The sequence below is a fragment of the Suncus etruscus genome, chromosome 9, assembly GCF_024139225.1.
Source record: "Suncus etruscus isolate mSunEtr1 chromosome 9, mSunEtr1.pri.cur, whole genome shotgun sequence".
Lineage (NCBI taxonomy): Eukaryota > Metazoa > Chordata > Mammalia > Eulipotyphla > Soricidae > Suncus > Suncus etruscus.
The window spans coordinates 17461806-17488293 of NC_064856.1; the positions used below are offsets into that span (position 1 = coordinate 17461806).

The following is a 26488-nucleotide window of genomic DNA, read 5'->3' on the forward strand; positions in this document are numbered from 1 at the left end:
GCAGAGGTGATCCCAGGGACCAAAATAATAACAAAATATATTTATTAATTAATAATACTATGATATTGTTGAACCCACTACCACCTACTTGTGCCCAACAACAATCTTTCACCATCCTCTAAATTATATAACAACGACCTCCACTTCCTCTCTATTCAGCCTCTGGTTGTACTTTCTGCCTCTAAGAATTTGCCTATTTAAGGTAATTCCTAAGCACTGCTTGGAGTGACCCCTGAACACTGAGCCAAGAGTAATTAATCCCTGAGTATCACCAGGTATGACCCTAAGCCAAAAATGTACCATTACATTTAAGGTATCATAGGAGTAGAACATATAATATTATTAGAGATGCTTTTTAAGATAATTTCAAGTTTCAGCATTATTGTAGCACAAAATTTCTATTTCATGTACACACAATTTTATATACATCCATCACTTTGATTGTTACCATCTTTTGGCTAGTGTGAATTATGTTATGCACATTAGTATACAAATATCTGTTCCAGTTCAGCTTTCAATTATTTTGGATATCTACTTAGGCATGTATTCACTTGGTCACAGGGTGTTCTATATTTAGCCTTTTGAGAAATCTCCAAACCATTTTCCTTGGTGGCTGTACCATTTACATTCCCATTAGTAATGCATAAGTGTTTTAATGTTTCTACAACCTCTCCAATACCAGGCTTTTTTTTTTTTAACTAGAGCCATACTAGTTGATGTGAATGGAATTATTCTTTGCTCTCACTTCAAGTAATTGTCTTATTAATTGATTATTAGCTGTTAGTGAACACCAATAAACTATTTTCTGTAGAGATAGCTCAAAGGGCTGTGCATACTTTGCATGCTAGAGGCTTATGTTTGATCTCAGGCACTGCTTAGTGGGTCTCAACACCACCCCCAATTATTTTAAAGTTTAAAATAACTGTTTTCACCTTCTGAGCTTTTTCACATTGATACTTGTGAGATTAATGCTAACCTATTTACTTCAGAGTTAGTTGTTAGAGTACCAATTAGATAGAAATTCAGATGGCCGGGGCCGGAGAGATAGCATGGAGGTAAGGCGTTTGCCTCTCATGCAGGAGGTCATCGGTTCGAATCCCGGCGTCCCATATATGGTCCTCCCGTGCCTGCCAGGAGCAATTTCTGAGCCTGGAGCCAGGAATAACCCCTGAGCACTGCCGGGTGTGACCCAAAAACCACAAAAAAAAAAAAAAAAAAAAAAAAAAAGAAATTCAGATGGCCACTTTATAGTTTTCTCTTTTTTTGTGGGGGTCACATCCAGCAGCTCTTAGGGGTTACTTCTGGCTCTACGCTCAGAAATCGCTCCTGGCAGGCTTGGGGGACCATATCGGATGCCAGAATTCGAACCACTGTCCTTCTGTTTGTAAGGCAAATGCCCTACCTTCATGCTATCTCTCCGACCCATTTTATAGTTTTCTTTTAGTTTAGTTAGTTGGTTTTGGGTCTCACCGGCTGTAGTCAGGGGTTACTCCTGGCTGTGCTCAGAAATTATTCCTGGTGGACTCAGTGGGCATATATGACCCCTATGATTGAGCCTAGGTCAGCTGCATGTAAGATAACCTGCTGTTATCTCTTCGGCCTCTGTAGTTCTTTTTCAGTTTTCTTTCCCTTTCTGGTTCCCTTTCCTGTCTCCATTCCTTTCTTTCTTTTGTTTCTTGGAGAGCACTTCCCTGGTTGTACTCTAAGGCTCTGTTTTGGACCCAGTGGTACTGAGGGAACCATGCTAGTGCTAGGCCCTTCACATTATAAAGCATGTGCTCAGTCCACTGAGCACTTACTTTAACCTGATTATTATAAAGTTCCTTTTCTGTTCAGTCAGGTCTCCTTATACGTTAAACTGTTATGAATTTTGACTCTAAAGACAAAATTCTTTTTTTTTTTTTTTTGGTTTTTGGGCCACACCCAGTAACGCTCAGGGGTTACTCCTGGCTATGCTCTCAGAAGTTGCTCCTGGCTTGGGGGACCATATGGGACACCGGGGGATCGAACCATGGTCCGTCCAAGGCTAGCACAGGCAAGGCAGGCACCTTACCTTTAGCGCCACCGCCCGGCCCTAAAGACAAAATTCTAATAAGCAGTAGAGACAAGAGATACTATTACTACTTATTTATTGTGGTAAAGATTACTTTATGAAGGGGCCTGGAGTGGTAGTACAGTGTGTATTTTGTTTTTCTTGCATGTAGCCAACTCCTGTTCAGTTCCCGAGACCCCTTATAGTATGCAAGTCTGCCAGAAGTAAGTCCTGAGCACTACTGGGTGTCAACAACAATACTGCTTTGGGAAGAATGGAGATCAGGCCTGGACAGACTAATGGGATAGGAACTGGACCTCTTCCTCCTTGAGCTAGAATTGTAATTGAAAAGAGCAGCAACATGTATGCAAACCTGCTTCACTGTCCCCAGATTCTTCTGACTTGGGGAGCTGTCTTGAACTTTGTGAAAGTACATGGGCTCTAATTAGTACTACACTCATTATGAGAGAAAATATATTCATTGTCTGTAAGTATACCTAGATGTGTGCCATCTTTTGTTCCCCACAAGGAGATCATTGACTAATTCAGTGGGGAAGAAAGGGAACAACATATTTACTATTATACTATTAACAAGGAATTTTAATAAAAAATATTAAAAACATGTAAAGGTAAAAGCATCAAACTTTGAGGGTTTTTAAATGCATCACAGAAAATAAGATGATGTTCTTATATTAAATGAGGGAAAAAGTTTTTTTTTTGGGGGGGGGGCCACACTGGTGACGCTCAGGGGTTACTTCTGGCTATGTGCTCAGAAATTGTTCCTGGCTTGGGGGACCATATGGGACACAAGGGGATCGAACTGCAGTCTGTCCTAAGCTAGCGCGGGCAAGGCAGACGCCTTACCATTTGCGCCAACGCTCTAGCCCCCAAAAGGTCATTTTTATCCATCAATGCGACCCGTGCTGCCTGCAGGGCCTTCCCTCAGCCTCCTTCCGGGGTTTAGCCACCAGTCCTGATTGTCTGCTTCCTGTGGCCATTTCAGGAACCAGAAGTTTTTCTCCATCCCAACTAGCTCCCAGCCAGTCCCCAAAGTGAAAGAACAGTTTCCCAGCCCACCTTGCCTCAGCCCAGGAAGAAGCTGCTGCCAGCTGCCACCACTGATGATGATTTGCTCTCAGCGGCCCCTTTCTCCCACTTCCCTTCGATGTGGACTGTTGCTTGCTAATGAATTTGCCTTTTGAGAGACCCTCAGCTCGAGGATATTTCCTGATTTGTGGTTGCTGGGAGCTGTATATTTCAGACTCCACAAGACCACGTTACAGGCTGAAGCTGTGCTCCAGATTTTACCCTCCACCCAAGACTATTTAATATTTATACATATATATATGTATGTGTATATATGTAAGTATAATTTTAGTGTGTATTTCCTTATATAGGGGTAGTTTTCCCATCTTATTTTTGGATTTGTTTAGTAGGAAATTCTAGTAGATAAGTTTCTCTTGGGTTCTGAGTTCAGATTAGAACCAGGTTATAGAGATTGTTTAGCTTGTTGTTTTTACCCCCATATGCACCAGTAGTATGTGGCATTGTTCCTTTATGCATGGGAAATTCTTACATCTAAAAGAAGATCTTGGGCCGGGAAGGTGGCGCTAGAGGTAAGGTGTCTGCCTTGCAAGCGCTAGCATAGGACGGACCGTGGTTCGATCCCCCAGCGTCCCATATGGTTCCCCCAAGCCAGGAGCGATTTCTGAGCGCATAGCCAGGAGTAACCCCTGAGCATCAAATGGGTGTGGCCCAAAAACAAACAAAAAACAAAAAAAAAGATCTTATCTAATACAGATAGGAACTCAGAAGTTTTATATTGCAGAGGGACCTTTCATCCTGAACATTTGTCATAGTGACTTAGGTTTCAGTCAATGGGACATTGACCATTCACCCCTGAAATTTGGATCCCATCCTTGGAACCACATAGTTTTCTGCAACAGCACCAGGAATTGAACTTCTATTGTTGCCCTACACTGACTTGCTCCAGAGTGGGTTCGTATGACACCCTGATGACTTGGAAACAGCAACAACTTACTTTCTGGGCATGTTTCCCTGCCTTACCACCTAACAGATGAAACCAAAAGACACTCCATGATACCCTGACTTTGACAATTAGAGATACCAAGATCTCTAATTACAGAAGCCTGACTTTGACAACTGTGATTAAGGAGAACTTTTCCTGGGATCATGCAGAAATATTTTGGGGTTAGACAATTTAGTATGCCTGGAGCCTGTAATGGCAGGATGCTTCATGGGTAGGAACACCCTATTTTTTAGGCCAAAGGTTTTATTCCCCAACTTTTGCTGCACCTATGCAAAAACTACCACCATCCCCCTTTTTTTAATCTTTTAGATAGGGGCTCCTGCCTTTTTCACAGAATGTTGGGACACAGATTGCTTTGTTTTACCTCATATTTCTGCATTTTTTTTTATAAAATTAAGAAAATAAGGGACTAGAGAGATAGCATGGAGGTATGGTGTTTGCCTTGCATGCAGAAGGACGGTGGTTCGAGTCCCAGCATCCCATATGGTCCCCCGAACCTGCCAGGAGCGATTTCAGAGCGTAGAGCCAGGAGTAACCCCTGAGCGCTGCTGGATGTGACACACACACACACACACAAAAAAAAACAACAACAAAAAAAAAAACCAAGAAAATAAAAAGGATGGGTGCCAGAGGCCAAATGGTCTCAGGTGCATTCGTGAAAGAAAGGAAAAAAAGGACAGAACTAAATATCCAAGCCAAAGTCAACAACAATAAAATCAAGAGACCCGGGCCAGAGAGATAGTATGGTGGTAAAGCATTTGCCTTTCATGCAGAAGAATGGTGGTTCAAATCCCGGCTTCCCATATGGTCCCCCGAGCCTGCCAGGAGTGATTTCTGAGCATAGAGCTGGGAGTAACCCCTGAGCGCTGCCGGGTGTGACCCAAAAACCAAAAAAATAAATAAATAAATAAATAAATAAAAGAAAAAGAAAAAGAATCAAGAGACCTAAACTTTAACAATCTCAACTTAAAATGGGCCTGTAATACTGGCAGACCTGGGGGCAAAGAGTGGTGGTATAGGATGCACTCTGGGAATGTTGGTGGAAGGAGATTGACACTGGTGGTGGGAATGGCCTTGATTCACTATATATTTGAAATCCAACTATGAAAGACTTAGTTGATTACAGTGTTTTTAATAAAATAAAAAAAATTTAATCAATTTTAGAATTTTTTTTGAAGGGGATAGGTATATATACCCGGTGATGCTCAGGGTTTACTCCTAGGTCTGCACTGAGGGATCACTTCTGGTGGGTCTCAAGGGATCAGGGTGCCTTGATCAAACCTGGGATGACCACATACCACATGCATGTCAAGCTCCCTACTTTTTGCTATATTATTACTCCATGCAGCCCACCATTTTAGGATTATTAAGAATATTAAGGGATTACCGACATAAGGCTTTACTACAGTTTCTGGCATAGAGTGCTCTTTCAACAAATGTTAAGATAGCATTATTATATTATTATCAAGTTTTTTAGTAAATAAATGAAATGAATCTTACTATGTGTGTAGGCACAGAGACCAAGCTCAGCTAATTTAAGTAAACAAATTTATTGGTAGGTAGCTAGGGCTCACAAAATAGTTTGACACAAGTCTCAAAAAAGAAAACTACAAGGAAGCTTGAAAAGAGCTTCTTTTCAAAAAAAAAAAAAAAATCGGCCCGGAGAGATAATACAGTGGCGTTTGCCTTGCAAGCAGCCAATCCAGGACCAAAGGTGGTTGGTTCAAATCCCGGTGTCCCATATGGTCCCCCGTGCCTGCCAGGAGCTATTTCTGAGCAGACAGCCAGGAGTAACCCCTGGGCACTGCTGGGTGTGGCCCAAAAACAAAAAAAAAAAAAGAAAAGAAAAGAGCTTCTTTTCTTCATAGACTCTGGATTGCCCTGATGTGATCCCCTTGCTGACTGAAACACCTAATATTATCACTCAGGCCCCTCCTGTACCATATTTCTAATGTGAATAGGCTGGCAGATATTCAGTGCATATGAACCTGTTACTGCAAGTAACTATGACCCTCAGTGTTAATACTGTAAAAATCTGGCTGGTGACTACCTGAGAAGCAACAATTAAATCTAACTTGGGGCTAGAGCAATAGCACAGTGAGTAGGGGTTTTGCCTTGCATGCAGCCAACTGGAATTGATTCTCAGTATCTCGTAGATCCCTGAGCCTGCCAGGAGTAATTTCTGAGCACAGAATTAGGAGTAACTCCTGAGCACCACCGGCTGTGGCCCCAAAAGAACAACAACAAAAAATATGACCTGTAACCTTTTGTACTACATTGCAGCCTTAAGAGTTTGATGCGGACCTTATGCTTTAGTCCTCAAAGTGTCCAACCTTCTTCCATTCTCTCTCATTTTTTTTTTTTTGTTTTTGGGCCACATCCATTTGATGCTCAAGGGTTACTCCTGGCTATGCGCTCAGAAATCGCCCCTGGCTTGGGGGGACCATATGGGACGCTGGGGGATGGAACCGTGGTCCGTCCTACGATAGTGCTTGCAAGGCAGACACCTTACCTCTAGTGCCACCTTTCCGGCCCCTCCCATTCTCTCTTTCAATACCATAAATTGTATCCCTTCCCCATTCTTATATATTAGTAAATGGTAACCTATCTCTAGTTACTCTCAGAATTGGGCATCTCCAGGTGGTATTTCTTCAGGACCACGTTAGCACTTCATAACCATATCTCTACAGATAACCTGCCATAGAGGACCATGAAGGGACAATCACGTTATTTGTGGATTTTGTTCCAGTAAAGACTGGTTTATTTATTTATTTATTTTTTTTTGCTTGTTTGTTTGGGCTATATCCGGTGGCACTCAGGGTTTACTCCTGACTCTGTGCTCAGAAATTGCTCCTGGCAGGTTTGGGGGACCATATGGGATGCTGGAGATCAACCCCGGGTCAGCCCTGTGCCAGGCAAATCCCCTACCCGCTGTGCTATTGCTCCAGTCCTGACTAGTTTCTTTTTCTCTGAACTGGGAAGAGGAACAATACTTCATAGTCTGAGGGGAGGATTAAGTGAGCTCATATATTATAAATGTATGTATGTATGTATACACACACACACACACACACACACACACACACACAAGCTCTCAGCATAGTTCTTGGCATACTGTAATTTGTGAGATCACTCCTGGATTTGAAGCACTTTGGTAGTACCAATAGACTGAGGGGAGAGGATGCTTTATACAAGATACGGTTTGTAAGCTAAGCTTTTAGAGGGTAAGAAGTCAGCATACTAGGGACCTGGAGAGATAGCACAGCGGCGTTTGCCTATAAGCAGCCAATCCAGGACCAAAGGTGGTTGGTTCGAATCCCGGTGTCCCATATGGTCCCCTGTGCCTGCCAGGAGCTATTTCTGAGCAGACAGCCAGGAGTAACCTCTGAGCAATGCCGGGTGTGATCCAAAAACCAAAAACCAAAAAAAAAAAAAAAAAGAAGTCAGCATACTAGTGGATAAAGAAAGGAGAAGAAAATTCCCCACCAGTAGTATGCTCAAGAACTTGAGAACTTGACATGTTGATGAAACAGAACGTAATTTACTCTGAAGAATGAGAAAAAATAGGGCAATGGGAGGAAAGTGAGGCAGGAAAAATGACAGAAGATTAGTCACAAAGAACTCTAGAGTGCTTATGGACTGAAACTCAGTCCTCCATCAGTCCCCTGTCTTTATAATCTGGTTTCTTTGTTAGGCAGTCATATATGAGTCCTGAAGAGTAACCATAGTGAAAAGGGGAATGGCTGTGACTTGACCTCAAATTGATTGGCATCTTTTTAAAGGTAATGTTCCTCCTCAAGACTACATTAATTAAGGGAAAGTGATAGTATAACAGGTACTGCACTTAACTTGCACACAGCTGACCCAGGTTTAATCCCCAGCGTCATGTAGTCCTGAGCATACCACTAGGAGAGATCCCAGAGTGCAGAACCAGGAGTAACCTCTGAGCATCGCTGGGTATAACTCAAAAATCAAAAGAAAGGAAAAGTGAAAAGAAGAATAGTTAAATTAAACATGTGCCCTGCAAGATTCATCATCACTTGTGTTCCCTGTTGGTTGTCTCATTCATTAATCTGCTTATTAGTAACCCTGAACTCTTGTCCCCCACTCTATTTTTTGGGTTTCTTTTTTAATATATTATGCTGTTCCTCTGGGACATAAACTCCAAGACCCGTCCCTGGCCTGCTCATGTTTATTTTCTTTGCCCCTTGTGCCTGCCTCTGCTATAACATTTGTAGTATGTGTTAAGTAATCCTTAAGGTAACATTTTTATTATGTCATAAAAAGTGCATGGCAAATATATTATAACTCATGGACTTTGTTTAAAAATGAAGGGATAATTTATTGAGTGTGTTACATGAGCCTTGCTCCCCTCCCCATTTCAGCTGAAACTTGCTGTTCATTTAACCTTGCCTCCTTTTCAGTGCTCCCACCCTGTGGCATGCTGGGAAAACAGATATATGGTTGGCTAGAAATGACATCATAGCTTATGTACTCAGTAAAAATTTAATTAAGTCATTACAGGAATTGCAATCATCATTTAACCCTCTGATTTCTTGTGTTTCGTTTATTATTAAACATTCAGTAATACCAGTCACCAAATCCTGATGGCTTATAAAATATCTGCATGACTTTTAATAGCTTGAATAAATGGGAAAATATGAGTAATTGATATAAAAAGAGCCTTTTCCTTGGTGGCACTGGTGTGTATGGATTTTTGTAAGAAGAAAAGCATTATGGAGAAGAGACGAGTGTAAGGAATTAGCTGAGTGTTCGCTGGGACAAGTTTCTCATCTGATTTGCCCGTTTTTGTACTCGTAGAGTGTATGCTCTAGGAAATGGTCAGGCAGTGGAGACATAGTCTTAATACCAGCAAATGAAGGCCAAAGTGAAACAATGAAATCCTAAAAGAGGTTCACCAGAGGGAATGTCTAGCTCCCCTTGACTTCTCGGCTGATTAGAAGGGCCCAGTGGGGTGAGTAGTAGTTTGGGAAGCTGTTCTCACTTACCCTCACCTGTTGTCTGCGGATCATGTGTCTTCACTGATCGAGCGTCCACTCTGTTCCAGGAAGGGCCCTTTACATGATCTAATCCAGCCTGGGTGATGATATCTGAAAGCCATTCCTAGCTGTGGCACTATGTCATCTCTTGGCCAGAGGTTAGAGTAGAAGCAGCATATGGGTCACTCCAAGTTAGATTGTAAGTAGAAGGAGCCTAGCTAAGAAGAAATTTGAGGGACCCGAGTGATAGTACAGAGAGTATTGTGTTTATCTTGTAAGTGGCAACCCAGCTTGATACCTGCCATCCCATATGGTCCCTGAAGCCCACGAGGAGTGGCAGGAGTAAGCCCTAAGCACAGCTGGGTATGCCCCCCCCCAAAGAAGTTTGATTCTTGATCTGCATTCTTCCTGGGCAATTGCTGGCCAGATGTAGGTACATCCCCAAAGGACAAAGTATGTTTGCGCATAAAAAGACGTGCCACATGGGGCTGGAGCGGTGGCCTAGCCGTAGGGTGTCTGCCTTGCATGCGCTAGCCTAGAATGGACCATGGTTGGATCCTCCGGCGTCCCATGTGGTCCCCCAACCCAGGCACGATTTCTTTTTTCGTTTGTTTAGGTTTTTTTTTGGGGGGTCACACCCAGCAGCGCTCAGGGGTTCCTCCTGGCTCTACACTCAGAAATCACTCCTGGTAGGCTCGGGGACCATATGGATGCCGGGATTCGAACCACCGTCCTTCTGCATGCAAGGCAAATGCCCTACCCCCATGCTCTCTGGTTTCAGGTGCGGGTTTTTTTTTGTTTGTTTTGTTTCGTTTTTGGGGTCACACATGGCCTTCAGGGGCTTCCTCCTGTGCGCATAGCTAGGAGTAACCCCTGAGCCTCACTGGGTGTAGCCCTAAAACCAAAAAAAAAAAAAAAAAAAGACATGCCACAATTGAGATTCTCTGACTAATGTGTCAGTGGTCTCTGGAAACACCAGTTCATATAGAGCAGGAACAGATCTTTAGATATCAGCTTGTTTCCCACCTCTGCACTACGGGATATGTGATCTTGGACAAGTCCTTCTCTTTCCCATTTACTGTTTTCTCTAAGGGATTGAGCTAGGGATCTCTAAGGACCCTTCTAACTCTAAATCTTACAACTTTTAGGCAACATAGAAACTCACTCTGCTGGCCTAGGGACATGATCAAAGGTGCTTTGCATATATGAAGCCTAGGTTTGGTTCCCCCACAACCGCTCATTGCCTGGTCCTGTGAGCATCACAGTGCTCAGAGCACTGCCAGATATGGCCTGAAAGCAAAATAAAAAGCTCTGTCTGCTGAGCAGGTTTATTGAATATTTACCCTGAGAGTTGTTCCTGTTCTTTGACATCTGACATTTTGTTTATGGCTCTGATTTTTCTTGGTTAATTCAGAGAACATTTCGTCTAGAAGGGAGAGCTCCAAAGTAGATATATATCTGGTTATAGGCCCAACCTTACAGTAGAGAGGAAATTAGCTCTGTGTCTCCATTTTCTGTGTCTGTGTAGCTGTAACTGTAGCAGATTTGACCCCTGTGAGTATGGGTAATGGCTAGAGAAGATAATATCATCAATAACGATAACAGGTGCTTGATAAATGAGCATGGCCATTATTAAGCCTGTCAGGCACAAATCTTTCCCTTCACAAAATTTCCAAATGACTTTTTGTTGTTCTAAAATCTGTCCATTTAAATATTCAAGCCCAGAGTCTGGCGAAATAGTACAGAGAATAGAACACCTTACACACTTCTAATCTAGGTCTGGGGTTTGATCCCTGGCATCCCATATGGTTTCCCATGCACTAGGAATAATTCATGAGTGCAGAGCCAGGAATGCATGGTTTACATGAGGGAGACCTGGGTTTGGTCCCCAGCACTACATAATCTCTTAAGGATGTGGTCCCCAAACAGAAAGAAAATGTCTTTTAACATGAAGAGTCTTGGGGATGGAGAGATAAGACAGCGGTAGAGGGCTTGCCTTGCACGCAGCTGATCCAAGAGAGACACTGGTTTGAATCCCAGTATCCCATATGGTCCCCGAGCCTGCCAGGAGCGATTTCTGAGTGCAGAGCCAGAAGTAACCCCAAAAACCAAAAAAAAAAAAAAAAAAAAAAAAAGAGTCTTGGATGTCAGCCCAATTTGCTCTCACTCCTCTTACCACAGCTTCCAAAACTCTCCTTTCTCACCATCTCACACACAGCTCTGAGGCCTCTCCTCTGAATGCCTCACAATTTCCTGCCATCTTTTTTTTTTTTTTTTTTTTTTTGGTTTTTGGGTCACACCCGGGGTCACTCCTGGCTGTCTGCTCAGAAATCGCTCCTGGCAGGCACGGGGGACCATATGGGACACCGGGATTCGAACCAACCACCTTTGGTCCTGGATCGGCTGCTTGCAAGGCAAACGCCGCTGTGCTATCTCTCCGGGCCACAATTTCCTGCCATCTTTCACCATGGCAAACCTGAGCCCGGTCTAACGTGGTCCCAACCTCAGCTCATCTTTTTAGTGTTCCTAGCATTTTCTTTCCTTCTACAGCTTTGCATACTCTATTCCTTTACCTAATGCCCAGACCCTTTTCCCTCCTGTCACACTTCTCTGAGAATGCATCCTCAATTTCCAAGCAGGTACCATTGGTACTAACTTTCCTTTATTATTCAGTACCTTTTAAGGTGTTCTGTTTTTGTGTATTTTGTTTGATTGGGGTGTGTGTGTGTGTGTGTGTGTTTGTGTATTTTGTTTGATTGGGGTGTGTGTGTGTGTGTGTGTGTGTGTGTGTGTGTGTGTGTGTGTGTGTGGTGCCCAGGATAGAACTCAAGGTCTCCTGCCGAAGAGCCACATCCCAGTGCTGCTCAACATTGTGGAAGAGCATTGAGACAGCAGATTGTGGTGTAATTCTTTTTACACATCTCTTTGCCCATATTAGATTGTACATCTTATACTTTGTGTTCATTGGACATAGCACAAAGTCTTTTTCTTAAATGGAATTAGCTGCTTAATGTCATTTGGGATCAACACATAAACACAGCTCTCAAATTTTGGGGAATCCTGACAGATCAGGGAATTGTGGTGGTGGACTGGCAGTTTGACCCATTGGCGCCCTCTCTTAGCATCATTACAAAACTAATAAAATGGGTCAGACCCAAAATCAAAATTTAGGGGTTATTTTTCCTTTATTTAATACTTTTGTTTGTGCCATTTTGTTTCTCTAGGTTAATTCATATGTCCTGAAGAAGAACATGATCCTTATGACAAATAATTTTTATGCAGCAATCTTGGGATATGATGAGGTAAGATCACTTTCCAAAGCCTTAGGCAGTATAGTGGCTTCCTCTGACAAAGGTCTTTCTAGAGAGCCATGGAGGGAAGAGTGGGGGCTTTTGCATTGCCTTCCACTGGGGCTGTTTTTATTTCCTCATCTTTATTGCCTTGGCAACTTGATTGAATATGCCCAGCAGTTTGCCTAGTCACTAGGCCCTAATGCTTGGGTAGAGAGCAGTGTGTAAGTAATACGGTTAAATCATTCAATTAACAAGCATTTATTGAGTGCCTGTGGGGTACTGTTTGGAAGGACAAAGGCAGATCAGTCACTGTCTCACCTCAGGTGCCTCAGAGAAAAACACAGATACACACATACACACACACACACATACACACACACACACACACACACACACACACACAAAATGATCTTCTTGACAAGTCACATACTTGGGGAGCTTAACATACTCACTTCGTTGTGACAGGGGCTTCACCCAGCTGTTGGTGTAGGGGTCTGGCATTGCTTGGGGTGAGGAGGGAAAACCAGAACTGTGCTCACATCCCTAGGCCCAATTCATACCCACTTTCATTTTTTTTTTTTTTTTTTTTTTGTGGTTTTTGGGTCACACCCGGCAGTGCTCAGGGGTTATTCCTGGCTCCAGGCTCAGAAATCGCTCCTGGCAGACACGGGGGACCATATGGGACACCGGGATTTGAACCGATGACCTCCTGCATGAAAGGCAAACGCCTTACCTCCATGCTATATCTCCGGGCCCTCATACCCACTTTCAAAATGCATAAAGCAACTCTGCCTAAGGGGCCAGGTGCTCAGGGGGCCATCACGATTTGTTCTCAGCTCAGCCCATTGTTGATAGGTTTTTTGTTTTTGGGTCACACTAGGTGATGCTCAGGCATTACTCCTAGCTAGCTATGCACTCAGAAATCGCTGCTGGCTTTGGGGATGCCATATAGGATGCCAGGGATTGAACCCAGGTCCATCCTAGGTCAGCCTCATGCAAGGCAAACGCCCTACCGCTGCGCTATTGTTCTAGCCCTGTTGATGGTTTTGATGTACAAAGTTACTATACCTTCACCACTACCGAAGTCCCCTTATTTATTCAGAGCCTACTGAGTGCTCTCATGGATATTGTTGGGTGAAACAAACACTGTCTGCCTCTTTGACCTTACCTTCTATTAGAGACAGACCGTGTACAAGTAAACAAGCAAATAAATCTCTCAGTGGAGTGCAGTGGCAGCCTGACAGAGTGTATTTAGCGAGGTGAGGAAGGTCTGGGAAGTGTCACAGGAGCTGAGACTGAATAATGGGGAGTCACTATGTACAGAGCATGCTGGTGTTTCCCCGTGCAGCGTGTCCTGTTCATCTGCAGGCTGTAACCTGCCACTCTGTGCACTAGCTCAGGCTGGATCATCTCCTCTGGAGCTGAGACCCCCTACCAAGCCACCCTGTGTGCAGCATGGGAGCGTCTTTTGGTGTCCTATGGACTCCAACCTACTTTCTAGCCAGATCCCTCCAAGGGAGGGCCGACGCCGTCCCTTTGGCTTCCTCTCAATCACTTTACACCAGATGTCGTAATTTCCTGCAGGAAGTTCATTGGGGGGGATTTGGTGGAGGAGTTCGGTTTAGTTTGTTTGCTTTTCATATAATGAGAGGAAACAAACACAACCCTTCATAGAGATTGTGGGGAAATGTTTATGTGGCCTGATATTTGGGTCTCGGGCACCTTTGTTCCCTTTTTTGCCTTCTTCCTTTGAAGTTTTTTGCTTTTTTGGACTAGTCTCCTGTTTTTGCTATTTGAGGTTTTTTTCCTGCCTTGCTAGCTTGTTGGATAGAAGGTGGCTAGATTGGGGTGTGCTAATTTAGTCACCATGCTTGCAGCTGGCATGGGGCACACTGAGTTAGCCACTGTCCCTTCTTGCCTTCTTGCTCTGTGGCGCCTCACTTGGCCTTCTGGTGCATTCTGGTCCCAGTTCCACTGCTAATTAGTGAAATAAGCACTGAGCTCAGTGCCCTTATCTTTCAGGTGGGAAGGGTGATCTCTGTTCTCTTGGCACCTGTGGTCCTTAGGCACCAGCTGTGTGAGACTGCTGAGAGTCTGGAGCTGAGGCAGGCTGTTACTTAGCGCCTGCCGCCCGTGTCAAGCCAGCATTAGCCTTTTCTTCTGTTTACGGAGTCTGTCCCTTCTCTCACTTGAAGCTGAGGCTGCCTATTTTCCTGCTGGCCTGTGCCATGCTCTCTCTCCTGGTCCCGTGACACCCCCCCCCCATTTCCACTCCCATTTCTTCCAGGTTGCCCATGTGGGTGGCTGCCAGAAGCACTCAGGTCTGTGCCCAGGGTACTTCCCAGGCAGGCTACTGTGTTAGCAAAGAGTTGGAGAGTGGTGATGTGCCCAAACTTGTCCTTGCTTTTCTGTCCCATGTACCGGAAGAAACTAGTTTTCTTGATGCATCCATTGTGCCAATGCTCTCATAAGCTATGGGTTCATAGGGGTGTTTAGCGGGGAGCATTTGGAACAGGTGAAATGTTTTTCTGTCAAACTGTCAGCACCCCATCCTGGACATGGTTCTTCCTGGCAGGAGGCCGAAAGACAGACCTTATGTACTGCGGTGCCTACAGAATCATGGCAGAGAAATGATTCTGGGTCTTTTTGTAGTGATTAACCACTTACAGAGGCTTTCATGTTCCTTATCTCTTAATTCTCACAACAACCCCTGGAGATAAAAAAGTATGCTTTTTTCTCTCATGAGAAACTGAGTCTTCAGAAGGTATAATGGCTTTCCAAAGGCTTTGCTGAGTCACAAGATGATAGCTTCCCTTTGCAAGCAACAAATGTTGGGGGATTCTAGCAAGGGAACACAGCTACTTGTATACCCTTGGCCAGAGAGTGGTCTGTATATGGAAAGGCCATCCAGTTAGGGAGGAAAGGGACATCCACCTAGCCAGACAGATGTAATTTCAGGTCTTCCTCATGTCCAATAGGCCTTCCATTGGAATTCTGACTCCACTGTTGTTTCATTTCTCTGAACAGATGTCTCCAAAGCTAGCTTCTAATTTCTAATTGACATACTACCTAACAAAATACCTTTATGGCCAGAGATAGTTCTGGGGTAAGATAACTTGCCTTGCATGTGCCCAGCCCTGACCCAGGTGCTGCATATGGTCCTCCTAGCATATCAGGGCTGATCCCTGAGCACAGAGCCAGGAATGGCCCCTGGGTATGGCCCAACCCACCCTCTACAAAGAAAAAAGAAAAAGAACACCTTCACATTGTTTTATAATTCAAGGTTGCTATGACTAGCACAGATAGTTTGCTCTATTTAACAAAGGAGAGGGTTGAGAGGCAAGCTGAATTACTACCCTCCATCCCTGAACTTGGCAATGGTAGTGCTAGGACATGGTCAGGCCATTTACTCTATATAAGATACCATTCTGGTTCCAACATGACCTTGGCTCCGAGATGGTGAAACTTCTCAGGGGCTCCCTTTTGCTCACTCTTACCCAAGAATTGAGACACCCTACCCTTCCCCACTTAAAATTTTTAGCTAGAAACTAGCCCAGACACTAAGTAACTTCTGTGGGATTTTAGCTTCTCAGCAGAGGCCCTCTTGACGTTGGAAAGACACCAGTGCATGCACACACAGGCTCTGGGCATCCTCTGGAGCTTGGTCATCCTGCTCAACAGCCTGCTTCTCTACTGAGGGACAGGCTGGGCCAGCCAGTCAGCTCCAAATGTCCTTGGCCCAGGAGACACATCCCCTAGCCCTGCCTCTCTGTGCCTCTCTGTAAAAGTATGTCCAGAATTAGGGACCACTGTCCTCATTGATGGGCTGGAAGCTCTACTGCTGCTTCTAGGCCTCATCTGTGGGACCAAACAGGTGTACTATGGAGCTGGGTAGGACAACTAGACATCAGCCTTTCTGTGCATCCCTTCTAGGATCCAGGCTCTTGCTTTTGAATAAAATGAAGGGTTGGGCCAGGTGCTCTTAGAAGCGCCTTTCAGCAACACCCTATGTTGGCATTTCCATTTCTCACTTGCTTTGTATACGTTTTTTTATCTTTGTTTTGGGAGACACATTCAGTATTGCATGGGGGTTATTTCTGGCTCAGTGTTCAGGGGTTCTTCTACATATGCTCAGAGGGCCATGGAATGCCAGGGGAGTAAAACCTGGTCTCCTGCATGCTACATATGTGTTAAGTCCTTTGAGCCACCTCCCAGACCCATATAAGGTTCTTCTGAGCTGGTTATGTGGTTGTAGGCGTGTTCACAATACCCGTTTTTGTCTTGGGGCTCCAAGACTAATGGATGTGTGCTCTGTTTCAGGGAATCCTCTCAGATGATCGCGGGCTAGCTGCTGCCCTCTGGAGAACCTTCTTCAACCAGAAATGTGAAGACCCCCGCCAGCTTGAATTGTTGGTGGAATATGTGAGGAAGCAGGTGAGCTGCCCCCCAGGGCCAAACAGAAAGGGGGTTTGGGAGCCAGAGTGATTGTACAGTGGGTAGGGCATTTGCCTTGCATGCATGCAACCCAGGTTTAATTCCCAATATCCCAGATTGTCCCCAGGGCACCATCAGAAATAATTCCTGAGCAAGGAGTCAGGAATAAGTCCTGAGTACAGCCAGCTGTAGCCCAAAAACTTGAAAGAGACAGAAGGAAAGGGAAGGGAAGGGACAGGAGAGGAGAGAAGAGAGAATGAGAATCGGTCCTTCCTGGGGTCTGTGAAGGCCAGACTTCTGGAAGGCCTGCAGAGGCAGGATCCCAAATTGTGTCAGCAATAATGTCAGGGCCTGGGACCAGAGAAGACATTGTGTCATCTGCTTTCAAAACTTTTCACTGCATGCTTGATTTTCTGCAGTGTGCCAAGTCTGTATTCCATGCTAAGCATGTAAGATAAGAGGATGGGGACCATGTGACTTCCCACTGCAGTCCTCCTTGCATCCACTGTAAGCCCCACGATTCCTATTTCTTGCTTCTAAGTTCTAACAGGACTGCACCCTAGGTAGCATTTCCTGGCCCTTCTAAAGTTTTCTCCATCTGACCTTCTAGTCAGACGGAGATCCTCCCTCCTGCTTGTGAGTTCTTAACCCCTCAGACTTTCCTTGTGGTTCCCTGATGCCAAAGATTCTAGAAGAAAACTCCAGAGTAAACTCAAGCCCATAGAGAATTTGGATCTCTCTGATGCCTCTGAACCCTGACCCTTTATTAGAAAGAAAGTCTTCTGAGAAACAAGCAACTTCGTTTGTTGGGAAGAGGGTCTCCTGAGGATCAGGACACACAGTTGACCTCGAATCCTGAGCTGGATGATTCATGAAGTCACCAGTGGCCTCAGCTGCCCCTGCCAGCTCATCAGATCAAGCTGTCCGATGAGTCACACCTTTGCTTCATGGCTGGCCCCTGGTATCGAAGGGGCCTCACCACCCAGTTATTCTCATTCACCTGTAACCATGACCTTCAAGTCGCTACTAGCCGGGAGAGGGGAAAGCCAAACCTCAGCTTTTGAGGAAAGGACAGGAGTGACAGAATCTGCTTGTGGATTGTCACACACTTGTTCTTTAGCCCCAGAAGGTAGAGAACTCTAGAAGCCAGGGCTTCTCTTTGACCATTCTTCAAATCTGCCAGAGCTCCGAAGAAGGCATTGTGGCCAGGGCCCCACCCATGGGATTTTGAGACTCATTGTTGACTGGACTCACCCTCAGACCAGAGTGGCACTTGGCACAGCGAAGGTCCACTCTTCTGGAGAGGCCCAATGTTTCCGTTTGCCATAATGGGCTTAAGCTAGGGACCTCCACAGGGCACAGCCAGGACCTGTCTCAAGGCTTGGCAGGAAGGGGCTGCTACATGAGTGTCCCCATAGGGAGTCTCCTCAGACCCAGAGATAATGGTGATGGGGCTCATTGAGAAGCAGTGAGCTTTGGTGGAGACCCTGTACTGTCAGCAAGCATTTGGGCAGGCACTCTGTTAGGAAAGCAGATGAATAGGATCCAGTCCTTCCCTCAAGAATACAGTTGTGGGGCCCGGTGAGATACCACAGCGGCGTTTGCCTTGCAAGCAGCCGATCCAGGACCAAAGGTGGTTGGTTCGAATCCCGGTGTCCCATATGGTCCCCCGTGCCTGCCAGGAGCTGTTTCTGAGCAGACAGCCAGGAGTAACCCCTGAGCAACACTGGGTGTGGCCCAAAAAACAAACAAACAAACAAAAGAATACAGTTGTGGACAAGGTGAACTCTGGGACCCATAGAGATAGCACAGCAGTAGGGCGTATGACTTGCATGTAGCCAATCCAGGACGGACTGTGGTTCGAATCCCAGCATCCCATATGGTCCTCGAGCTTGCCCAGGCGATTTCTGAGCACAGAGCACCACCGGGTATGACCCAAAAACAAAAACAAAAAAAAGGTGAATTCTGGAATAGGTTAGTCTGTGAGGTAATAGCTAGGAACAGAGTGCTGAGTACTCTACTTGATTCTGAGTTTGTTCAGGGAAGGCTGGAAGCTGGTCTGCAGCTTTAACCTGTAGCAACATGCAGTTGCTATATCTAACCTGCTCTTTATTTTATTTATTTATTTTTTTTTGTGGTTTTTGGGTCACACCCGGCAGTGCTCAGGGGTTATTCCTGGCTCCAGGCTCAGAAATTGCTCCTGGCAGGCACGGGGGACCATATGGGGCGCCGGGATTCGAACCGATGACCTCCTGCATGAAAGGCAAATGCCTTACCTCCATGCTATCTCTCCGGCCCCCTAACCTGCTCTTTAGACCAGTCCTTCCTGGAGCCAGAGGCTCATGCTTGGGGTTGCAGTGCTCCATCCCCATGCCAGACAGGCTAGAGGCACATAAGGAGAAAACCAGAGGCTCTATGTTTGTGTCTCCTGATGGCCCAACAGCTGTTAAGGCAACAAGAGGATTCAGCACTTTGTCTCTCAGGTTCAGGGGAAAACAAGGATGATGGGAAAGTCAAAAGAATAGCAGGAGGTTATTTGGGAGGAGGCCATTGTAATGGCAGAGATGTTCAAGGAGTGAATTCACAGCCAACCTAGTGGGCTGAGGGTGGGCCACATGCTTCAGTCAGCAAACTCAAACTGTGGTCTCAGGGTCTGCTGGAGGACGCTGGAGGCCTTATGTAGTATCCCTAGGCCCTCCTATTGCTCCCTGAGTCTTATTGGCCCTCTCCAATAAGAATCTTAAGTATGGGAGTGGGTGGAGAGGAGAGAGCCAGGAGAGGAAAAAGAGAGAGAGGGGAGAGGAAAGAGAGCGAGAGAGGAGAGGAGAGGAGAGAGAGAACACATTTTCTGGGGAGGTAAGGAAAAAAACACTTTCTAGGAAGATGTGAGAGGAAGAGAATGTTCTAAGGGAAAGTTCTGTCTGTCTAGGCACATTCAAGATTTGACTGAGAATTCCAAAAGCCTTCCCAGTGAGTTTCATTGCACTATTTATACTCTCAGCCTCCTGATCTGCAGTCATCTGGAAGGTCAGAGACCCTTTGCTGGCCGGGAGCTGGCTCGGTCTGGAGCCCTTTATATGCTCTCCCATTCTTCTAGGAGGTGGATGCCTTGACCATGTCACAGCTGTCTTGCCCTTGTGCTTTCTCTCTCAGATGCAGTACCTGGATTCCATGAACGGAGAGGACCTGCTTCTGACAGGTGAAGTGAGATGGCGCCCTCTAGTGGAGAAGAATCCTCAGAGCGTCCTGAAGCCCAGTTCCCCAACGTACAATGATGAGGGTCTCTGACAGGCTCCAGGTAGCTGGCCAGCTAGCTTTGAAGAACCACAGGAGAGCAGTGACTGTTTGGCTCGGGATCCTCCAGAAAGTGGTCTTAACTGACCTCTGAACAGCTTCTGGCAAATACCTGGTCCTGCTTGTGTTGATTTTCCTCGTAGTATGTCAAGAGTCTGATCTTACGGGGTTCAGTGCTGGGAGACACTTAGCTCTTCTAGGCATTCTCCCTTGAGAGTCCCTAAATTGAGCTCCCTGATACAAATTCTCCCATGTTCTTCCAGCAACCACACAAAGGCCAAGAAGGGTCTGGGGACAGAAATAGACCACCCCCCACCCCTTCACAACCTCTCTTCAAGAGAGGTGGCTTTGGGAGCAGTTTGTGATGCTGCTGAACAAACTGGTGGCCATGCTCTGTCTCCCGGCTGAGCTAAGGGGCTGAGTTGACATTAAAGAAACAGAGACTGAACACTGCATGGCTCCTTTTCATTCTAGGGGCTTCTAGAAACATTATCAGAGGTGGCAGTGGCCATCTGCAGAGGCACACTCTGCAGTTTGGTCAGACAGTGTGGGAGAAGATTGGGGGTCTCTGCCCCTGTGGCCTCCTGTCTATGAAGACAGCACTGATCTAGCCAAGGTCCTGCCTCTTAGGCCATGTGCTCTGAAACCAGAGGCAGGAAGGAAAGGGGCCACAGGAACAAAGGCCCCTTGTCATCTTTCCCATTAAACCAGGGGGAGACATGCTGTCTTGAGACCTGGGGGGAAGAGATCATTCCCCCGGCATAGTTGTTCTCTACATCCCAGGCCTTAGTGCCACTGGCTCTCTGCACCTTCCCTGCTTCTGCCTTGCTCCACAGGGCCTGCAGGCCTGAATACTTGCACACTGCCCCTCCTCCCTGTGAGCAGGGCATGGGCCATCTCTGGGGGGTGGGCTTTAAATTGAAGAAAAGGGGCGGGGAACCACATTGCCCCCTCTCTCCCAAACTTCCTTCATTTAACTTGCTATAAAATGACTCATAAAGAAACTCTATATGGGTGAGGTATATCCCACTTCTGTGAAAACATTACAAATCAAACCGCCTTCTCTGCATTTCTTTAAGATGCTTTTGTTGAGAGCAGAGCCTGAGAGTGAAGCCTCCTGTGTGTGTGAGATAATAACACCTTGTAACTCATTACAGCTGGGCACTATTTACATAAACCAGAGCTGAGCCAGGCAGGAATTTGCTGATTAATTTATTTTTAATGGAGTGAAGTATACCATGCACCAAAATAAACTTTACTATGTGTACCTAACTGCTCCTGGAATGGATGGAAAAATTAATGGAACAGATTTTGGCTCCCAACTCTTCACATTAATTCATATATAAAAGTTATTTGAGCCTTAACCCATTTACTACCCAGGGCAGCTCCCCTGCCACAGCTCCCAGCCCAGAGCTCCAGTTCAGCTACCGGGCTTGCTTTAGAATCATGGGTTCTCTGATCAGAATGGGATTTTAGAGATCCAGCCCTGTCCAGACCTTGACATCCCTTCTGAACATCCTCATTGGCCCATGTCATATGGGCCTTAAATGAATACCTCTGGCTGCAGGCCAAGTCCTGCCTTCAGAAGACGAGTAACCTTTAAGCTCTCATCCCCTGATTACTTCACCTTGATTCCAAGACCTGATCTTTGTTGTCCCAAAATGCTCATTTCTACTTCCTCAGCGTCAACTTCCTCCCCTTTGAGATAAAACCCAAACCCCCTAAAGGCCACACAGCTCCTCTCAGATATCTCCATCTGTGCCCAGCATGTGCATGAGTCTACCCACTCTTCGGAGCCCAGAAAGCCACACGCGGTTACTGCAGAGACCGCTCTGGTTCTCTGAAGTCTGGTCTGGTCCCTCTTTGGACCAGAGAGACCCCACTGATGCTCAGATGCCAACCCTCCTGATGCCACCGGCCCAGGCTGGTGCCCAAACTTATACGTAGCTGGCCTGCTCCTTACACTGAGGCTCCTGCACAGTGGCACAGGATTAGTAACATGTTTCTCCCATGTCCTGCAGAGGCCTGGCTCCTTGTGGGCAGCTCTGTGAACTTTGAGAAGGAAGGAAGGAGGTAGGACTGATCCCGTCACCATCAGTTCAACCACAGAAGCAATTTCAGGGGCCCACCCCATGCTCCATCTGTCCTGAGGCTCTGCTGCTTGGACAGTTAAGGGCCAACTGCCCATTGAGCCTTTTGGAGGAGTGAAAGTTCATTCCGCTACAGACTGTTCCTTCCTAAAACCTGTGAAGAACATGGTTTCTTGTCCTGAGGGAAACTGTTCTCTGAAGTTGCTTCCCTATACTCACTGTGTTTCCAGAAAGGATCACTACCAATTGAGGATCACAATAAAATTGTACAGTGGTTATGATAACATTTAAAAGATAAGCTACAATGGAGGTAAAGTGTTTGCCTTTCATGACGAAGGACGGTGGTTTGAATCCCGGCATCCCATATGGGGGTCCCCCCCCAGCCTGCCAGGAGCAATTTCTGAGTATAGAGCCAGGAGTAACCCCTGAGCGCTGCTGGGTGTGACCCAAAACCAAAACCAAAAAATAGTTTGGAGTCGGAGAGATAGCATAGAGGTAGGGCGTTTGCCTTTCATGCAGAAGGTCATTGGTTCGAATCCCGGCATCCCAGGGAAGAGAAAGAAAATTACTGTTGAGAAGACTAGCCGATTTTTCTTTTTTTTTTTTTGGACCACACCCAGTGACGCTCAGAGGTTACTCCTGGCTCTGCGCTTAGAAATCACTCCTGGCTGTGGGGACCATATGGGACACCAGGGGATTGAACCTCGGTCCGGCCTAGATCATCCGCATGCAAGGCAAACGCAATACCACTGCTCTGGCCCCAATTTTCATTTGATTTAATGGGGGGGGGTAATTTTGGGGTTGGACACACCCAACAGTACCTGAGGCTTGGTGGGTGGGGGCGGCTATTTGATGCTCAAAGGTCACTCACTCCCAGTTCTGTGTGGGGACAGGAATAGAACCAGCCTCCTGCATGCAGAACCTTGCTCAGCACTTTGAGTGCCCTTTGTGGTCTCTTCAGAGGGTTCTAAATCATTAACTCATAGCATTTCTTTAGGTGCTGGGTATGTTTGGGTCTCTTAAGAGTACTCAGAAGGCCCAGGAGTCATTTCTGGTGATACTCTGAGAACCCAGCCAGTGGTTTAGTGCTCAGGCCCACAGAGGTAGTTCTGTCTGTGCTCTGCAGTGCTGGGGGCCATAGCAGTGATACTTAGGAGACTGGTGCAGACACAGAGGCTAATCCTAGGTTGCATCAGACAGGAGCCCCAACCCTGTATTATTTATTTTTCTGCCTCCATCCTTGCCTGTATGTCCTCCCTTTACACACAGAGAGCATGAGGACTTAACCTGGAGGATTACCCAGAGTCAGAAAGGATCAAGAGCACCCTTGTCCACTTCTGACCTAGGACCTGGTTCTCTTCCTGTCCCATGATGCCTCCTGCAGGTCAGTGATGAGGTTTGCAGCTGAGTATAAAAAACAAAATACAATCTGAGCTTGGTTCCCATTATCAATTCAAGAAACTACACATGTCCCAAGAAATAAATGTTTTACATTTTGGAGTTTAGTATGGAGTTTATGAATGAGAAGCACCAGTTGATGAAAAATATCCTTCAGATTTCAACTTCACCTGAAAGGCTTTAAATAAACATTTAGGTCTACATCAAGCTGAATTAAATACCAGGTGATGATTTGGCAATTTGGGAGCACAAGGTTGTCTGTTTATGGCAGTGGTCAGAAGGGACTCCTGGTTTGGCCATTGGCAATTACTCCCAGTTGTGCTGTGGCCATGCCATGGCAGGGTCTCACATGCAGTGCAAGTACCTATCAGTAACCTGTAACCTATACTCCTGGCCCAATGCACCGTTCTATTCCTTTCTGATCTGTGCCAGGCCGTCCTTGGCATTTCTACTTGTCTCCTCTAATCCCCGGGAAGTCCCAGGAGGGAAATGTAACTAAACCATGGGAATAGCCCCAGGAGGCCTGATGGTACACTGCAGACAGACACGGGTTGGTCTGAGATCCAAACTGAGAACAAAAGAGTTCTAGATGGAGAAAGAGATGACTTGAAATATAAAAGGAGGGGCCAGGCATGTGCCTCAGTAGTATATAATATACACCTATACATATGTGAGCCCTGGTTTCTATTCCTCAACTCTCAACACAAGTAAAATGAAACAGTCTTCTAGTCATGTAGACGTATGTGGGCCCAGACATTTATTGGTGGAGAGGTCAATAATAGCAGTGCTAAGATCCTCCCAGCTCAGTGCTGGGGTGGGATTGGGCATTATTCCTAGTGATGCTCAGGACCAGTTGGTGCAAAGGAGATAGAACCAAACTGCATACATACAAGGCAGACACCATAATCTCTGCTGTTTCCTGGGCACATCTTCACCTTTTTTTTCTCTTTTTTTTGGATTTTGGGCCACACCCGGTGAGCTTACTGGCTGCTACTGGCTATGCACTCAGAAATCGCTCCTGGCTTGGGGGACCATCTGGGACACCAGGGGAATCAAACTGAGGTCCATCCTAGGTTAGCACGAGCAAGGCAGATGCCTTAACCCTTGTGCCAACTCACTTTTTTTTTTTTTTTTAAGGTTTCTGGGGATCAGCCAGACACATATTTAACAAGATATAAGTTTAGAAATCAGAAAAGCTTTGAAAGGAGTCAGGACTTAAAAAAATGGCCAAGTAGGGCCCAGAGAGATAGCACAGTGGCGTTTGCCTTGCAAGCAGCCGATTCAGGACCAAAGGTGGTTGGTTCGAATCCCGGTGTCCGATATGGTCCCCCATGCCTGCCAGGAGCTATTTCTGAGCAGACAGCCAAGAGTAACCCCTGAGCACTGCCGGGTGTGGCCCAAAAACAAAAAAAAAAAAAAAAAAGGCCAAGTATAGGTGGGTAGGAAGAAGATGCAATGCATATCAGGCTGACCAGGGAACACTCTTCCTACCCAAGTGGCCTACTGAAAGTTAGTGGCTAAAGAGAAAAGGGTTAGGGAGATGCAGAGGGGCACAGGAAGGAGTGGGATGCCGTGGTTCAGCTGCATTGACTTGCTGAGTGCTGGGTGCCAGCAAGTCAGGCATGAAGAGACAACCATAGAGAAATTGGAGCTGTCCAGGATTAAGGCAGTCCCTTGGGGGAAAGTGGAGAAGGCAACTGAAAATTGTGGGGAAAGACCAAACCCAGAGACAGATCATTCTGAGGAAAAATCACTGAGTACCTCACTGAAATATAAATAGATTGAATGAACTTGCAGGAGGAGACCCAAAACTCAAGTGGACATGGAGGGAGTGGCAGGGATTAGGGGTCCACATAGGATGTGGGTCCAGGGTAGAGTGTAATGTTGCAAAGAGCAGGGGTCTGGCAATAAAGAGTTCAAGGCAACTATTTCAGGAGAAAGACTATTCAGAGAAGACAAATTGCAGTGTGGGTCCCAGCAATCTGGTGTGCAAACCCCGCAGCCCAGCACAAACTAGGCCTGTGACAGGTAAGGCAGCTTGTACACAACAACCCAGGTTCCATCCCTGCCACCCCTGTAGGTTCCCAGATCCCTGCCAGGAGTGATCCCTGAGCGCAGAAGCAGGAATAAGCCCTGAGCAAAACAGTATGTTTTCTTCTCCCCCTCCCCTTCCAAAAAGCATCAGACCTTAGCACCAAACCTGGGGAGCATCACAGCCAGCACATATATTTCACCTCAGTCACATGATTGCATTGGAGGGGAGGGAGAAACAGGGGGTGTTTGTTTTTGTTTTGTTTTGGGGTCACAGTGGTACTCAGGACTTAATCCTGGTTCTGCACCTAGGGATCATTAGGGGATGCCAAGGATCAAACCCAGGTCAGCTACGTGCAAGGCAAATGCCCTACCTGCTGTGCTATTGTTCTGGCTCTGGGTGTTGTTGTGTTTTTTTTTTTTGGTTTTTTTTTTTTGTTTTCCTATTAAGAATCCAGAGTATAGCACAGCATAAGGCATTTGCCTTGCATGCTGCCAACACAGGACAGACCCTGGTTCCATTTCTGGCGTCCCATATGGTCCCCGTGCCTGCTAGGAGTGATTTCTGAGTGCTTTCCTTTTCTGGTCAAGTGAACTCAACTAAACATTCCCACCTACCCCACCAAGCTTTCTCTGGAAGTTTACCAAGGAGCACAGTGGTTCCCAACCTTATTGGGCCTACGATCCCTTTTCTTTTTTTTTTTTTTTTTTTTTTTTTTTTGGGTCACACCCGGTAATGCTCAGGGGTTACTCCTGGCTATGTGCTCAGAAGTTGCTCCTGGCTTGGGGGACCATATGGGACACCGGGAGATCGAACCGCGGTCCGTCCAAGGCTAGCGCAGGCAAGGCAGGCACCTTATCTTTAG

General features: G+C 46.0%; 1 protein-coding gene across 2 annotated transcripts in view; it reads left to right on the top strand.

Moving 5' to 3' along the window:
- Positions 1–21375, top strand: part of LOC126017412 (ubiquinol-cytochrome-c reductase complex assembly factor 1) — a 132479-nt gene extending 111104 nt beyond the window's left edge. The window contains exons 8-10 of one of the 2 annotated variants that reach the window (XM_049779333.1): positions 12307–12384; positions 16696–16809; positions 19963–21375. In XM_049779333.1, coding sequence (XP_049635290.1) covers positions 12307–12384; positions 16696–16809; positions 19963–20097 — 327 coding nt within the window. In that variant the 3' untranslated portion in view covers positions 20098–21375. The remainder of the gene's footprint in view (positions 1–12306; positions 12385–16695; positions 16810–19962) is intronic. The other variant, XM_049779334.1, reaches the window with a different exon arrangement.
- Positions 21376–26488: the final 5113 nt, after the last annotated feature.